The following is a 13,488-nucleotide window of genomic DNA, read 5'->3' as shown; positions in this document are numbered from 1 at the left end:
GTCCGAAGCAAAATGTTGTGGGAACCAAGTGGGTGTTCCGCAACAAACAGGACGAGCACGGGGTGGTGACAAGGAACAAGGCTCGACTTGTGGCAAAAGGTTATGCCCAAGTCGCAGGTTTGGACTTTGAGGAGACTTTTGCTCCTGTGGCTAGGCTAGAGTCAATTCGTATCTTGCTAGCATATGCCGCTCACCATTCTTTCAGGTTGTACCAAATGGATGTGAAGAGCGCTTTCCTCAACGGGCCAATCAAGGAGGAGGTGTACGTGGAGCAACCCCCTGGCTTCGAGGATGAACGGTACCCCGACCATGTGTGTAAGCTCTCTAAGGCGCTCTATGGACTTAAGCAAGCCCCAAGAGCATGGTATGAATGCCTTAGAGACTTTTTAATTGCTAATGCTTTCAAGGTTGGGAAAGCCGATCCAACTCTTTTTACAAAGACATGTGATGGTGATTTGTTTGTGTGCCAAATTTATGTCGATGACATAATATTTGGTTCTACTAACCAAAAGTCTTGTGAAGAGTTTAGCAGGGTGATGACGCAGAAATTCGAGATGTCGATGATGGGGGAGTTGAACTACTTCCTTGGGTTCCAAGTGAAGCAACTCAAGGACGGCACCTTCATCTCCCAAACGAAGTACACGCAAGATCTGCTAAAGCGGTTTGGGATGAAGGACGCCAAGCCCGCAAAGACTCCGATAGGAACAGACGGACACACCGACCTCAACAAAGGAGGTAAGTCCGTTGATCAAAAAGCATACCGGTCAATGATAGGTTCTTTGCTTTACTTATGTGCTAGTAGACCGGATATTATGCTTAGCGTATGCATGTGTGCTAGATTTCAATCCGATCCTAAGGAGTGTCACTTAGTGGCGGTGAAGCGAATTCTTAGATATTTAGTTGCTACGCCTTGCTTCGGGCTCTGGTATCCAAAGGGGTCTACCTTTGACTTAGTTGGATACTCAGATTCCGACTATGCTGGATGTAAGGTCGATAGGAAGAGTACATCAGGGACGTGCCAATTCTTAGGAAGATCCCTGGTGTCGTGGAACTCTAAGAAACAAACCTCCGTTGCCCTATCCACCGCTGAGGCCGAGTATGTTGCCGCAGGACAGTGTTGCGCGCAACTACTTTGGATGAGGCAAACCCTCCGGGACTTTGGCTACAATCTGAGCAAAGTCCCACTCCTATGTGATAATGAGAGTGCTATCTGCATGGCGGAAAATCCTGTTGAACACAGCCGCACAAAGCACATTGACATCCGGCATCACTTTCTGAGAGACCACCAGCAAAAGGGAGATATCGAAGTGTTTCATGTTAGCACCGAGAACCAGCTAGCCGATATCTTTACCAAGCCTCTAGATGAGAAGACCTTTTGCAGGTTGCGTAGTGAGCTAAATGTCTTAGATTCGCGGAACTTGGATTGAATTGTAGCATACATGTATTTATGCTGTTGATCATGTTCCTTTTTGCATTTTGTTGTTTATTATGGTGCTCAAGTTGTACAAACACTCCCTGGACCTCACAAGTCCGTTGCAAAGTGATGCACATGTTTAGGGGGAGATGTGTTACAACTTGACCCTTTGAGACTAACCATGTGCTTGAGTTGATGATTTAGTCTCGGAGGAGGATTGAAAGGGAAAAGGTGGACTTGGACCATGAAAGACTTCCACTGCACTCCGATGAGAGGGTAACTTATTCCAAGTTCATCTCATGAAATCTTATTGCCATTTGCTCTTAATTGAAGACTTTGGTGAGGCAATGGGGTTAAAAGGGCCAAGATTGATCCCGTTTTGGTGCTTGATGCCAAAGGGGGAGAAAATAAAGGCCAAAGTGATAAATGGATCAGCTACCACTTGAGAGATTTTGAAATTAGTAGTTTTTGTTTTGTCAAACGCTTTTATTGTCTCTTATTGTCTCTCTTGTCAGAAGTTGGCTTCTTGTAGGGAGAAGTGTTGATTATGGGAAATAGGGGGAGTTTTTGATCAATCTCTTTTGGAATGACTCTCTTTATGCTTCAACATGTGTGTTGGACTTAGAGATAGAGATTTGAGTTTAATTTGCAAAAACAAACCAAGTGGTGGCAAAGGATGATCCATATATGCCAAAATTGAGTCAAAATCAATTTGAGTTTTATTTGAAGTAATTTTGCTCTTGTTCTAGTTGCTTTATGTTGTGTTGGCATAAATCACCAAAAAGGGGGAGATTGAAAGGGAAATGTGCCCTTGGGCCATTTCTAAGTATTTTGGTGATTGAGTGCCAACTCAAGTGCTTAAATGTGAATTTATGCAATGGATGAATAAAGTGCAAATCAAGAGCAAAGGTATGTTTCTAAGTCTTAGTACATTGGTTTTGTGTACTAATATACTTGTCTAAGTATTGGAAACAGGAAGAAAAAGAAAAAGAAAGAGGTGGCTGTTTACAGCCAAGGGGCTGTTTCGGTCTAGAGCACCGGACTGTCCGGTGGTGCACCGGACAGTGTCCGGTGCGCCAGGCTGCCTTAGCCGAACAGGCCGCTCTCGGGAATTCGCCGACGGCGTACGGCTAAAATTCACCGGACTGTCCGGTGTGCACCGGACTGTCCGGTGAGCCAACGGTCGGCCAGGGCCAACGGTCGGCCGCGGATTCTGCGCGCGACACGTGGCCAAGCCAACGGTCGGAAGGGGGCACCGGACTGTCCGGTGTGCACCGGACATGTCCGGTGCGCCAACGGCTCCCGCATCTGCAACGGTCGGCTTCGCCATTTAAGGAAAGGAATCGGGCACCGGACACTGTCCGGTGTGCACCGGACTGTCCGGTGCGCCCGACGACAGAAGGCAAGATCAACCTTCCAGATTTGCTCTCAACGGCTCCTGGCTGCCTTGGGGCTATAAAAGGGACCCCTAGGCGCATGGAGGAGATAACTAAGCAACCTTTGAGCATTCTTGATCATCCACACTAAGTCTTTGCGCATCCGTTTGTGATTCTAAGTGATTCGAGCTCCGTTCTTGTGAGAAACTGTGAGATAGTCTTTGAGCTCGATTCTTGGCCGTGTGTGTGCGCATTTCGCTGTGGATTTGTGTGTGTTGCTTCCCTCCCTTACTCCGTGTTTCTTTGTGAATCTTAAGTGTAAGGGCGAGAGACTCCAATTTGTGGAGATTCCTCGCGAGTGGGATAAAGATAAGCAAGGCATAACACCGTGGTATTCAAGTAGGTCTTTGGACCGCTTGAGAGGGGTTGATTGCAACCCTAGTCCGTTGGGACGCCACAACGTGGAGTAGGCAAGTTTTGTACTTGGCCGAACCACGGGATAAATCACTGTGTCTCCTCTGTGTTGAATTCTCTGTGATAGTCGTATTGTGCAAGATCTCCTCTTTAGCCACTTGGCAATTATTGTGCTAACCCTTAACAAGTTTTTGTGGCTATAAGTTAAGTTTTACAGGATCACCTATTCACCCCCCCTCTAGGTTCTCTCAGCTGGGCCGGCCCACGAGCGCATGAACGCCCGAAGCTGTCGAGTGTGGGCTGGGCCGGAGGTTGGACGCTGACATCTGGTATCAGAGCCCGGTTTGGCCCATGCCTGCCTTGGGGGGCTTCCCAAGGGGGGTGGGATGTCAGGGGCTGGTAGTCAGCACCCCGGCTTTAGTCCCACATCGGCTAGCCAAGGGGGTCGTGGGCAGCTTAAAAGGGAGAGTCCCCCTCCTCCCATCAGCCTGGCTTTTGGGATGTGAGTGGTGGGCTCTCTTGGCTGGGCCGGCCCACGAGCGCATGAACGACCGAAGCTGTCGAGTGTGGGCTGGGCCGGGGGTTGGACGCTGACATCTGGTATCAGAGCCCGGTTTGGCTCATGCCTGCCTTGGGGGGCTTCCCAAGGGGGGGTGGGATGTCAGGGGCTGGTAGTCAGCGCCCCGGCTTTAGTCCCACATCGGCTAGCCAAGGGGGCCGTGGGCAGCTTAAAAGGGAGAGTCCCCCTCCTCTCATCAGCCTGGCTTTTGGGATGTGAGTGGTGGGCTCTCTTGGCTGGGCCGGCCCACGAGCGCATGAACGCCCGAAGCTGTCGAGTGTGGGCTGGGCTGGGGGTTGGACGCTGACATCTGGTATCAGAGCCCGGTTTGGCCCATGCCTGCCTTGGGGGGCTTCCCAAGGGGGGTGGGATGTCAGGGGCTGGTAGTCAGCGCCCCGGCTTTAGTCCCACATCGGCTAGCCAAGGGGGCCGTGGGCAGCTTAAAAGGGAGAGTCCCCCTCCTCCCATCAGCCTGGCTTTTGGGATGTGAGTGGTGGGCTCTCTTGGCTGGGCCGGCCCACGAGCGCATGAACGCCCGAAGCTGTCGAGTGTGGGCTGGGCCGGGGGTTGGACGCTGACATCTGGTATCAGAGCCCGGTTTGGCCCATGCCTGCCTTGGGGGGCTTCCCAAGGGGGTGGGATGTCAGGGGCTGGTAGTCAGCGCCCCGGCTTTAGTCCCACATCGGCTAGCCAAGGGGGCCGTGGGCAGCTTAAAAGGGAGAGTCCCCCTCCTCTCATCAGCCTGGCTTTTGGGATGTGAATGGTGGGCTCTCTTGGCTGGGCCGGCCCACGAGGGCATGAACGCCCGAAGCTGTCGAGTGTGGGCTGGGCCGGGGGTTGGACGCTGACAGAGCAGTTGGGCGGCGACAGCTTCTCCGGGTTCGGGTTCGCCGTGCTGTTGTCCAGGATAACGGAGGCGTCGCAGCCCTGAAGAAGTTGCACGCAGGTGGTTCCACGTACGTAGCCGAGCAGCAGGAGCAAGCAAGCTAAGGCCGCCGAAACAGGGAAGAACGAAGCTACGGGTGAAGGGTGAGTGGTACGTCGGTGGTCGACGTCGACGTGCGCGCGTCGTCTCGTCCCAGGAGGAAATAAAGAGAGAGAATGCGTGTGGTCTGGTCGGTACACTACGTACTCAGAACTCAGAAGAAGGGTTGACTTGTGATGCATGGAATTTGTGCTCCACCAGAAGAAGGCGGGAATCGGCCGGCCAGATAGATGTTAATTGCCATCATAATTAAGTTTAGACAGTAACCAGAGTAGTAAAGTGTTGGAGATTCTTACTATTGTTAAGAAACCAGTTTGGGCCCCGAAGGTCCATGTGGTCCATCTAACCAAAACTCTAACTTTGCACTATATATAGAGGAGAACACTACAGAATACATGAATGATAATATCAACCCCCTCGTATCTTTGTGTCTCCTGTGTTTATGAGTTAAGGAGCCTTTGGACTACACTCGGTAGCAAAGGGTTCTTAACACGTTATCAGCATGAATGCTTTTGTGATGTAGGAGTTCACAAAGGTAAGAATCTAGTCACACTGCAACGTACAGAGATATGGCCATAGGCTCATCCGATCATGCTGAAGGTGCGTAGTAGGTATGTATTTTTTTCTCATTTCTTTGTTCTTGATTCCAAGTTTCTAACACGCAAGGCAGCAGTCGCCCCTCGATTCAAGTGCTGCTCGAGCACGCGGAAACAACAGCCACTGCACCGCCTTGCGCGCAGGCGAGCACGCGGGCACAACGGCCATGGCACCGCCCCGCAGGCGAGCGAGCAGGCCGCGCTGTCGTACGCAGGCACGCGAGCACGAGCCCAGCCGCTACTACTGCAGGCGAAACCAGACATCGCCGCTCCGGCAAGTGGGCACGCAGCCGTCACAGCACCACCTCTACGGCACGAGGGCGTCGCGCCGCCGTTGCTTCAAAGGCGTGCTGACGAGCAGACGCAGCCCCGTCGTGACCGAGCACAGGCCATCGCTGTTGCGTACTTGCGTACGAAGCTCATGCCGTCGCTGCGCAGGCCAGCTTCCGTGCGCTGCCGCCGTCCCGCGGCAAGCGCGCAATCCAAGCCACTGCGCCGCGAGCACGAACATAGGTTGAACCACCTCCGCCGCTGCAAGTGAACATGTAGGCGCGGCTGATTCCGTGGGCGGCGTGTCGACTGTCGCCGCTGCCACTCCATGGGCACGCGAGCCTGCAAGCACCGACCGCCACCGGCGACACGACCTCGAAGATATGCAGGCTGGCGCGGGCACCGCCGCCCCGAAGGCTGGCTGGCGCGCTAGCAGCCGCCGCAGCCTCAGAGGTAGGTAGGCACGGCCGCCGCCACCCCAAAGTTTGCACGAACCGAAAATAGGAAGGAAAGAAAAAAGGGTAAAAGGATGGGAAACCCTAAAAACACTCTAGAATGGTTAAATGGGCCTCTTTGGACCGAAAATTGGATGCCTAATCCACTGTTAATTATTTGTTTTTCCTTCTACCTCTTGAATTATATAAAATTCAAGAATAACCATGAAAACAATGAGAAATATTTTCATGCAATAATTAGGATAAAAATTATTCCTTGTTTATGCATTTATATATTATTTAGCATGTTATTATAATTCTTTACTTTAAGCATTTGAATTGTGAATTTATATCACCTTTGCACATTTGCTATATTTTTCCCTATAGTGCAAAAGAAAATTACAATAAGTAATTTCCTTATACTATATCCGTATATGTATTTGAAAAGTAATTTTTAGAGAAGGACTAGACTATTTTTATATTTACAAGAAGTAAATCCTAAAGCACATAATGGAAAGGCCTACAGAGAATATCACATGAAGTTTCTACATCGCTTTTTGTATATGATATGAAGCACATTGCATGTTGTGCATATTATCGGAAGCACATTAATTGCATATTTTGAAAGTTCTACATGATGTAGTGGACTCATCATTTTTCGAAATTACATTGGTCACCTCTCGATTGTATAAATAATTGCATTAACATTCGAGAACTCCAAAATTACAAAAAGTCTTTTTGGAAAATATGAAAATGTAAAAAAAAACACGTGTGGCTAAACTATAATTAGAAGAAGCATTGATGGTGGCATAAAAGGATCATGGGATTAAAGGTAATTGTACGGTACTATTTATTACCTTTATGCAATACATTTACGAAATTACTAGTGCAATTATATTTCATGGCTATTGAATTTCATTAGAAGCATATATCACTTATAGGATTGCAAGTGTTTTGTATATATTTCAAATACAGAAATACATACAATTTTAAGTATTATATTCACACGAGAAATACACCATCGTTGCTGACTGGCAGTCGCCGACAAGAAGTCGATCGAGGTGTGGCATATAATTGTTGCTGATTTGAAATCGCCGACTTTTACGTCGATCAATAAATATGCACAAGTTTTATGAAGTGGACATATGGTCAATAATTCTCTTGACCTAGTTGAAAATATTTTACAAGAAGTCTAATACTAGCATATAAACATCAGTAATCATCCATATGAACCATAGAAGGCCATCTTGTTGTCTCTAATATGCACAACCGCTTACCTCATGCATATCCAAATTCAGTCTTATGAGTCGTCAAATGAAGGCTCACTAACTTGGTTTATACCAAAGTAAGTTTGTGGTCAAACATGCAAGTAGTAAGTCATTGACACTATGAATGCTCTGTCATAAAGAAATACCCCCTTGCCCCTAATCGTATAAAAACCACATGAAGTGGATTGGAGAAGAAAAACCCCAAACAATAGTATTGAAATTAAAGTCAATATTTATTTTGAATGATCTTTTATAAATGATCAACATCTCTTGCATCATTTTAGAATTGTGGTTGTCAATATTGTATGAATTAGAAAGCCACGAAGAGTAGACCCGTCTTGGCAAATAATTTCCAACTTTTGAAGAGAAGGTCACATTTTTCTCATCATTATATATGAATCTTTACTTAGTATTTATTTGAACACTTTGTATGGATCTTGCATTTACTCGATTATTATAAAGCATGAAAGTAACATAGAAGCATATGAATCATCTCTTAAATACTATGAAAGTATCCGACTAATATAAAATGTTGAAAGAGATATCGACACAAAAAGATTTTTTAAGAAGAGTGCATCCAAGCGGGCTACAAAGGTTGCCCTCTATAATGTCATTTCTCGAAGTATTTATTTTACATTATATGCATAGAATGAAAAATATGACATTATATCAGCACTTGAAGAAGCATAATCATACGAAGCATCGTACATGTAGTACCCTCTCAAGTTTAAAAGAGATCCATAAGAATTCGTTTCAGGAAGAAATAATGAACATCGTACCTTCACTATGAATTGTTAGGAAATATGGATGATTTTTCCATATGAATTATTAAGAAAGGTTGAATGTGAAAATCATTTATGAAAATTTTCCCCTTTTGAATCTCAATGCACACTTGAATTGTCAATTTATTATTTAGATAAATAGTTTAGAATCTTAGATATCCTCTCCCCTTTTTGCATCATAAGAAATTTTATTTATATTCGCAAATAATGAGAAGCAATCAATTTGCAAGACCATCACATTAGTATCCCCTAAATTAAGAAGATCCTTGTGAGCACCTTTTTGAGCCACTGGGGAAACTAAAAGTGCAATACTCTCTTATGAAAAGTGTAATTTAAAGAATAACCCTTGCCTAGAATGCATTTAGGAGATATCCATGGTCATATAAAATCCTTATTAGGGATTTTAAGAATTTATACGTGTCAAAATATGCTTCATCAAAGTGGTCAAAAGTGAGTGCGCTCCTTAGAAAACCACATACCAATGAAGTTGATAGCATTGCTCATAAGAATTATGGATATATTGGGTAATCATCACTATGAAGTCTAGCAATGTGAAGGAAAATGCAAAATGAAATAAGGATACACTTGGAAAATATAGTCATACTAGAAGAATTACCCTTTTTAAGAAAAGGACATGAAGTCAATGATTTCAAAAGAAAAGAAAAGGGGCATATAGTCCTATTGCATATGACTAATGCAAATGATCATAAGAACAACTCCCTAACTTTAAATCTATGGTATATGTACTTACCACAATAATGCCCAATTATTTATTCCACGGCATTAGGGGGAGGAAAATAATACTTGAAATAAGAATGCCGGGAAATCGCTCGAAAAGCCAAAAAGATCCCCGTGCAAGGCCCGCACTAATAAGAAAACTAGAAAATCAAGAAGCTAGGAATTCATATAGAATATTCCCGTGCAATACTAATAAGTAAATTGGAATGTCAAGAAGACATTGAAATAAAGTATTGAACTGCCATTTTGTTTTGTGATTTGTAGAGCGTGATCAAGTCGCATTATTGTTTCGTGCACTAGAGAGGACTTAAGTACCATGAATGTATTCCTCATCCTATTCCGAGGCCTCAAAGAAAAGGATAGGAAATCTAGTTACTCTAATTCCATGTATCCGGGGACGCCTGAAGAAAAATGGATAAGAGAGCTTATCACAGCCTAGTCATGAAACACCCCAACAAAATAATGGGGAACCAGTTGAGAGCTGGTAACTGGAGAGCAGCCTGCTAGCGAGGTGCCTTCAGGATATGAATATACCGGTAAATGAAAAAGAAGAAAAAGCTGAAACAAATTTAAGCTCATCATCTATTAATAAAGGAGCTTGCTACCGTATTGAGAAATATTAGAGTAAAGCAAGATAAAGTGCATAAAGCACTCCCGTTAATTCTGAAAAGGAATGGTAATACTTGAACAAGAGCAATAGTCATTATGTATCTATCATATAATGTAGACTATCTTGAAAAGATGGCAATCATTGTAGCAAAAATACAATGACCACTAGAAGCTCAAGGTCTTGAATATCTGTTTTTCCTAATCATGGGCATTATCTCCTTTATAAGTATGTTTATCTCATTGGCAGAAATCAACTTGAAGTTGAATAAGAGGATGATTAAATAAAGGAAAGATCTTGATTTGTACTTTATATATTTATAGGCACATGGAAGTGTCATTGACCATAATCTAAGAAAGGCAAATAAAATTAAGCATAGTGTAACTTCGAAAAGTTACCACAAGTATTGAAAAAATCATGCAAGAATGCAAACATACTCGAAGTATGAGCATGCCACAGCTTAAGCATATAGCTTGAGGCATGCTTGAATGAATATTTGAAACATATACCTTATCATACTGAAAAGGTTCTCAATATAGAAAAGTGCATACTATTAATTGGTCGGTCATTTGTGAACCCAGACCTATAAGAACCTAAGGATGAGGGGGAGGAAATACCATGTCGATACACCAAAGGTAGACACTCTATGTGTCATTGTGTTTGATCAGTAATGGCATTAAGTATAAATAAATACCATGTATATGAATCATGAATATACTCCAATATATCCAAAGGGCTAAGAAATTTTGCATTGAAGATCAAGACATGTACCTAAATATGAATATGAATCCATTTGTTGTAAATTAAAGTCATATTAAAGTCAGAAAGTGGACCTTTGTGTCAACTATGACAAACTCATATGGGAACCAAAGTCTAGCATAAAGATTTTGTGAAGATGTATACTTTGAATAAGAAACACTCCACGATATAAGTAATGTGGATTAAGGAATTCCACTACCAACTTATGAAATAAAGAAGCTTGTGTTGCATAAGTAACGATGGGATATGTGCTATGTATGAAAATCCCATTAATATATGATCAAGAAGGCATATGTTGAACCACGTTAGAGTCTTGCAGATCTCCATTTAAGCATTGCATCCATCATTGAAAGGATGGACTTGAAGCAATTATAAAAGACTTAAAAGTGTGGTTCTCAGGGGGAGAAATTTGCATACTCCTAAATTGAATCTTGAGCATGAAGTTCAAATACCTAATTTTAGTCTTAATATTAAATGAAGAAAAAGGTGATTTGTACTCTTTTCCCTTATGTGAGTTTTCAATAGAAGTTTCTCACGTAAGGTTTTAATGAGACAAATCATGTAACACAACAAGCGTGAGCCATGTACTCTTTCTCCAAATTTTTCTCACTGGGTTTTTGTGGAGTTTTGGGACATGTGTATCTCGCGGCAAGAGGGCCAAGGGGGAGTGTTAAGAAACCAGTTTGGGCCCCGAAGGCCCATGTGGCCCATCTAGCCAAAACCCTAACTTTGCACTATATAGAGGAGGACACTACCTTCTGTTGTAACCAGAAAACAGAATACATGAATGATAATATCAGCCCCCCTCGTATCTTTGTGTCTCCTGTGTTTATGAGTTAAGGAGCCTTTAGACTACAATCGGTAGCAAATGGTTCTTAACACCTATATCAGCTCGCTTGCCAATAATTTGAGTTGTCAGGTGTGCACGTCTTTTGGTGGAATGATTTATGAGTGCGTATATTCATGCAGGGTGTGCAGGTGGGAAGGCGAGAATGTCGCCAGAATTTTTTGTATTTTGACCCTTTCTCGAAAAAATTCACGTTTGAACCTTAGAAAATTTTAATGTCATTTTTGGACCCTTTGCTCGGCGTCGTAGCCTATGGCGCCGAGGTAACATAGCTCGGCGTCATAGGCTATGGCGCCGAGGTACGTGCTGCGCTAGCACAAACAGACGTCGTGGCGCCGACGTGGTTCCGAGCTCGGCGCCATAGATCTTGGCGCCGAGCTCAGTTCTATACACAAAGTCTGTCTAGCTCAGTCGGTAAAACACAAGACTCTTAACTTTGTGGTCGTGGGTTTGAGCTCTACGGTGGGCGTTTGTAATACTTTTTGTCTTTGTCACTTATTTGTTTTTTTTGTTATCCAGATTTTTTGTTTATGTCTCTGATTTATCCGTCCAGATTTATTTCTCATCCAGATTTTTTTTGTTTTTTGTGACTGATTTGTTTATTCGTCCAGATTTTTTTTATCCGTGGCCGCAAGCCGTCAACTTCCCCCTTGTTTGCTCAGCTAACCACAATAAAAATCAAATGGGAACACTCTTATTTCAATCATGACCAAATAAAAATATTATATTTTCATTGAGTTCTTTTGAACATAAATTCTAAATACATAATAACATATTCCCAGTAAAATGAAGCACACATATTCATCTTTTTTTCTCTACACTAAATAAAAGTATACTCCATTATATACTTGTCTCATGGATGATATATTTTAGAATTTACTGCATAAATTACTCCACTAGGTGATACCTAATTCCATTCCCTCCATATGACCTTTTTCAAACAAATTTAAGTTTTTCAAGTGGTCAAAATACTTTGTGAGCTTGTGTTTGTGTGCAGGGGGACTGTACAGTCCCTCACTTTTATATTTAATTTACATACTACTAAATTAAACAGTATAGTTAATCCGTGAATTTAATTAACCTTTCCATTCAATGCTGAGTTCCCATCAAGGGAACTGTCGGGTACCATAATTAGGGGTACCCCCAACGCTCCTAATCATGGCTGGTAAACACCCTCAGACCAACTGACGGGTGCGGTTCAAGCCAAGACTTCGTCTACCCGAGTGACGCGATCTCACCCGAGCCCAACCTCGGGTTGGAATAGTAGTCCCAGACGAGTTCACGCCTCGCCCGAGGGCCTCCTCAGGCAGCGGGCGCCCCCTCGGCTCTCCCGAGGCCCGGCTCGGGCAGGCTTCGTTGTGAAGCAACCTTGGCCAGACCGCCTCACCAACCGACTGCTTCGTAGGCGTATTAAATGCAGGGGATGCCTGACGCCGTATCCTGACACATGCGCCTCAGATGGGCAGGCCGAAGTGACTGCAGTCACTTTGCCCCTCTTCTTTACTGTCTGATATGACAGGAAAACAGTGTCGCTCGCTCCGCTCCGACTGCCATGTCAGCCACCCCGGCGACGACTGACAATAAGTCATGATCAACCACCGAGTTCAGCCTCGGGAGCAACAGGAAGCTCCGTCTCGCCCGACCTCATGCTCCGGCCTCGGGAGGAGGTTTTCGCCTCGCCCGACCTAAGGCTTCGGCCTCGGGAGGAGGTCTCCGCCTCGCCCGACCCCCGGACTCGGCCTTGACCCCGGTCTCGGGAGGAATCGCGTCCTCGCCCGACCCCGGCCTCGGCCTCAAGAGAAGTCTCCGCCTCGACCGACCCTGGGCTCGGACCGACCGCACTAACAGGGGATACATCATTTCCCTATTCCTAGCCTACTCAGGCTACAAGGAACAAGACCGGCGTCCCATCTGGCTTACCCCGACGACGGGTAATGATGGTGCCCCACGTGCACCATGACGCCGGTGGCTCTCAGCCCCTTACGACAGCAAGGAGACGTCAGTAGGATCCTCGCCGCGCTGCCAACTGTGCTCCTACAGGACTCAGGCGCTCCTCCGACGGCCACGCCATCACATGTACAGGGCCCAAGCTCTCCCCCAACGGCCACGTTGGCATGTACACAGGGCTTAGGCACTCCACTGCCGGACACATTAGCACATAGCTACGCCCCCCTTTGTACGTCTGGACCCTCTCCTTGCCTCTATAAAAGGGAGGTCCAGGGGCACCCTGAGGGGGGTTCGCGCGGGGGAAGCGGCGGACGAACTCTGTGTCTCTCTCTCCCCCACGCGACGCGCTTGTAACCCCTACTACGAGCGGCACCCCTGGTGCAGGATAATATAAGGCTTGTCCCACCTCTTGTGTTCCATCCCGCGCCAACCCATCTGGGCAGGGGCACGCAACGATTTCACTGGTCGGTCCAAGGGACCCCCCGGGTCCGA

The 13,488-nt window shown here is 45.4% G+C and overlaps 1 protein-coding gene across 1 annotated transcript; it reads left to right on the top strand.

Moving 5' to 3' along the window:
• Nucleotides 1-5,041: 5,041 nt before the first annotated feature.
• LOC103647876 (uncharacterized) lies at nucleotides 5,042-6,142 on the top strand. The gene has a single exon (XM_008672374.4). The coding sequence runs from the start codon at nucleotides 5,340-5,342 to the stop codon at nucleotides 5,883-5,885; it is 546 nt and encodes a 181-aa protein (XP_008670596.1). The 5' UTR covers nucleotides 5,042-5,339; the 3' UTR covers nucleotides 5,886-6,142.
• Nucleotides 6,143-13,488: the final 7,346 nt, after the last annotated feature.

Source organism: Zea mays, chromosome 2 (genome assembly GCF_902167145.1).
Source record: "Zea mays cultivar B73 chromosome 2, Zm-B73-REFERENCE-NAM-5.0, whole genome shotgun sequence".
NCBI lineage: Eukaryota > Viridiplantae > Streptophyta > Magnoliopsida > Poales > Poaceae > Zea > Zea mays.
Note: the sequence above shows the minus strand (reverse complement) of the source record. Positions and strands in the feature narration are given on the sequence as shown.